Source organism: Brassica oleracea, chromosome C8 (genome assembly GCF_000695525.1).
Source record: "Brassica oleracea var. oleracea cultivar TO1000 chromosome C8, BOL, whole genome shotgun sequence".
Classification (NCBI taxonomy): Eukaryota; Viridiplantae; Streptophyta; class Magnoliopsida; order Brassicales; family Brassicaceae; genus Brassica; species Brassica oleracea.
This window is the reverse complement of record NC_027755.1, coordinates 11,027,024-11,031,419: the sequence shown is the minus strand read 5'-3', so window position 1 is coordinate 11,031,419 and position 4,396 is coordinate 11,027,024. Positions and strand designations below refer to the sequence as shown.

General features: G+C 33.8%; 1 protein-coding gene across 1 annotated transcript in view; it reads right to left on the bottom strand.

Annotated features, from left to right (window-relative positions):
- Window positions 1-1,931: 1,931 nt before the first annotated feature.
- Window positions 1,932-4,396, bottom strand: part of LOC106308642 — a 59,773-nt gene continuing 57,308 nt past the window's right edge. Inside the window, exon 5 of the mRNA XM_013745783.1 lies at window positions 1,932-2,468. Coding sequence (XP_013601237.1) covers window positions 1,932-2,468 — 537 coding nt within the window. The remainder of the gene's footprint in view (window positions 2,469-4,396) is intronic.

Genomic DNA, 4,396 nt, shown 5'->3' with positions numbered 1-4,396 from the left:
GTGTCTCTGCCTCCCAAACCAACCAATAGGTGACAGCTTGGTGTCTTAGCCACAAGTTTTGGCAATAAAACCAAGGTTTGTGGCCAGCCACCAAAGCATCCAATAGAAATGCGACAAGAACTGCTTGGAGGTGGTCCAGTCAAGGAGAAGCACATGTCCAGCTGCCTGAAGGAGGTAAGCAAGCAGCTGAATCTTCCGAAATCTTTCGGATATGCTTAACACATCGTAGATGGGCCCGAATGGGCCGTATTCAAATCCCGTACGTGTTATAAGCTGATCCGAGCTGGTGGAAATTTTTCTCCTTGACAAAAACCTAGATTTCTTAGACTAAAATAATTCTAAAGTCATTCCTATCTTAAGGCCCTATAATAAATTTTTCGATTAATTTTCTCGTTCTACTAGGATGTTCTAGGCCGAGCCGCGAGCATTTTCAATCCACTAAACTTTCCGAAGAATTTATTTCTTCAGATGGAAAACTATTCTAAGACTTTCTAAATTTTTCTTATGTACCTTGGGATCCACAAACATCCACAGGAAAAGATCAATCCGACTTCCACTTACTTGAGTAATTTTCTCGGCTGTTACATGATTTTTCCTTGTCTGCGTTTTACTCTTCAAAGAGGGTTATTACATTCTCCCCCTCTCAATAGAATTCTTCCCGAATTCTTAGCGGTTTGATGTTCCACCCATCTGGTCTTCATCATCTTCCAAAAACAGTTCAGGATGAGTCGCTCTAAACCTCTCTTCATCTTCCCATGTCACAATTACTCGGCGCTGTTTTCCCCAAATACTTGTACTTGAGGAATCTCTCGATTCTTCAGTTTCCTTTTTCGTCTTTCTCCGATTCGAAGTGGTCCTTCAGGGTAAGTGATGTTGGAGCGAAGGTTTTCTACTCGTTGCGGCTCTACTTCGGTATGATCTCGTATATGCCTTCTTAACATCGGGACATGGAAAACTGGGTGAAGGCCATATCTGATGGTAACTCTAATTGATAGGCTACTTCTCCAACCCGTTGCATCACTCGGTATGGTCCTATATATCGAGTGGCTAACTTTCCCACTTTTCCGAATCTATCTCTCCCTTTCTGTGCGGCCACCTTCAAATATACCCAATCACCAACTTGAAATATTACATAAAACTAATTTCATACATAATAAGCGGGTTGTGTTAGAGAATGTTAGTCTCTCTTTTAAATAAAACATGTTGTAGTTATATTCAAAAATGAGATTTAAAACCAGAAACCAAACTCAACTTCAGACCAACACAGTGGTGTGCGGCAAGGTCGTCCATAAAATGCCTCATATGGGGACATCCCAATACTTGCATGGTAACTGTTATTATAAGAAAACTCTACCAAAGGTAAGTATTCTTCCCATGTACCTGACCAGTCTAAAACACACATCCTTAGCAAATCTTCCAAGGTTCTGATTGTTCGCTCCGTCTGCCCATCAGTTTCAGGGTGAAACGCATTACTCATATGAAGATCAGTCCCCAATACTTGCTGAAAAGCTCTCCAGAATTGAGCCATAAATCTTGGGTCACGATCAGATACAATGTTGGCAGGAACTCCATGTAATCTTACTATCTCCTTTAAGTAAAGTTATGCCAGTACTTCTACCTTGTCAACAATTCTAATGGGTAGAAAGTGAGCAGTCTTAGTTAGTCGGTCTACCAACACCCATATAGTATCATTCCCTCTTCCCTCCCGGCACTTGATGGTCAGCTTTAATTTGTTGGCATGTCTGGCACTGAGCTACCCACTTAGCAACTGATCGTTTGATTCCTGGCCAGTGATAGTATCGACGTATATCCTGGTACATCTTGGTGCTTCCAGAATGAATACTGAATACAGAGTGGTGTGCGGTTCTCAAGATCTCTTCCCGTAACTCCTTTCCTTCAGGTACTGTTATCCTTCCGTTCAGTAGGAGGGTTCAGTCATCAGCCAAATAATAACCACTATCATTTCTTCCGCCTGATTCTTCAAGTTCTTTTATAATCTTCTTTAGCTTCACATCTTCCTGCTGCTCTTCTCGAATTCTTTGCAAGAGGTTTGCTTGATTCACTGCTTGTAATCCCAATGTCTCGCTGCCCTCGCACTCTATGGCTGAAAGACTAACCATCTTGAATTCTGCGTTTAAGGCTTCTAAGTCTTTCTCAATAGTTGTATCACTTCTCCTCCGACTCAGTGCATCTGCTACCACATTCGCCTTTCCTGGGTGATATTGGATTTGTAAGTCATAATCCATGATAAACTCCATCCACCTCCTTTGTCTCAAATTCAAATCTGACTGAGTAAAGAGATACTTGAGACTCTTGTGATCAGTAAAGATTTGAATCGTCTTGCCATAAAGATAGAATCTCCATATTTTTAATGCAAATACCACTGCGGCCATCTCTAGATCATGGGTGGGGTAATTCTCCTCGTGCTTCCTTAACTGTCTTGAACCATAGGCGATGACCTTTTCATCCTGCATCAGTACACAACCCAGTCCTACTCGAGAAGCATCAGTGTATATGGTGTAAGGTCTTCCTGAAGTAGGTAATGCAAGAATAGGTGCTGTCGTCAAAGCTTCCTTTAATTGTGTAAAAGCCTTTTCCTCTTTCTTATCTCATTCAAATGATATATCTTTCCCAGTCAGCCTCGTCAAGGGTTTGGTCATGATGGAAAAATTCCTCACAAACTTTCGATAATATCCAGTCAATCCTAGAAAGCTTTGAACCTCGGTAGCGCTGGTAGGGCGTGGCCAATCCTTAACCACTTCAGCCTTTTCAGGATCTACCGCAACACCCTTCTCTGAAACTCGATGACCAAGGAATCCAATCTCCCTTTTCCAGTAGCTACATTTACTAAACTTGGCGAACAACTTATGGCTTCTTAATCGCTCCAACACCTTTTGGAGGTGCTATGCATGTTCCTCTTTAGATAAATGTATTTTTTCTATTTTCTATATTGTATAGTTATTTATTATTTATTTTTCTTTATATGTATATTTTTTCTAGGAATTAATCCGCGCTATGCGCGGTGCTATATCAATTTTCAAATGTTAACTATATAGCTATTCTTTTAGACTTTGTATTATGAACAACAACAAAATTCTTAATTGTATGTTTGTGTGAATACATTTTTTTTCAGAAAAAACCAGAAAACTATACATTTTTTAGATAGATGTTTGATATAGTTTTCCATTTTTTTATGTTGTAAGGAAATTCTTTCATATTTTTTTATATTGTATATTTACTTATTATTTATTTTTCTTATATTTTATATTTATTTATTATAATAGTATAATAGATGTTTAATGTAATATTTTTACGTTGTATATTTACTAATTATTTATTTAACTATACATTTTTCAGATATATATTTAATTTATTTTTTCCATTTTTATATTGAATATTTACTTACTGTTTATCTTTTCTTATTTTTGTATATTTATTTATTCTAAATTTCTTGCTTTTATAATAATGATAATATTACAATATATATTTAATGTAATATTTTTATTTCTTATATACTTTATTTACTTATTATTTATTTTTCTTTATTATATTGTATATATACATATTTATTGTTTAATGTAATATTTCTATTTCTTAGATTCTATATATACTTATTATTTATTTTTCCTTATATTATATATTTACTTTTTTTTTAGTAACAATACCACGTGTCATCTTTCGGAATAAGTTTATTTCGCTGATGTGGACGCTCCATGTAGCCTCAAAATGTCCCTTTAATATACTATTTCTATTTCTTATATTGTGTATTGAGTTATTATTTATTTTACTATAGATTTTTTAGATAGATGTTTAATTTAGTTTTTCATTTCTTAATTGTATATTTACTTATTCTAATATATTTTCTTATATCAAATGATAATATTATGATAGATGTTTAATGTAATATTTCTATTTCTTATATTGTAAATTTAGTTATTATTTATTTTTCTTTATTATATTATATATTTACATATTATTGTTTAATGTAATATTTCCATTTTCTTAGATTTTATATTTATTTATTATTTATTTTTCCTTATATTATATATTTACTTTTTCTGTTTTTTATTATTTAGTAAAATTGTCATGTGGCATCTTTTGGAAGAATGTTTTCGCTGATGTAGACGTTTTACGGAGCCTCAAAAGGTTTATTTTTTTAGTATAGACTAGATTTTATATTCGCGCAACGCGCGAGTCTGTATTAATAATTTAATTTAATTTTATATTAACTTTTAAGCTAACAATTTAATTGATTTATATAATTTTCTTATTTGAAATATGATTTGTTGATTTTAATATTTATTTTTATTTGTAATTGTACCATGTTATTACTTATTTAGTTATTGGTATTTTTTTTTTTGATGAAATTTGAAATTTATTGATCAAACATTGGAAT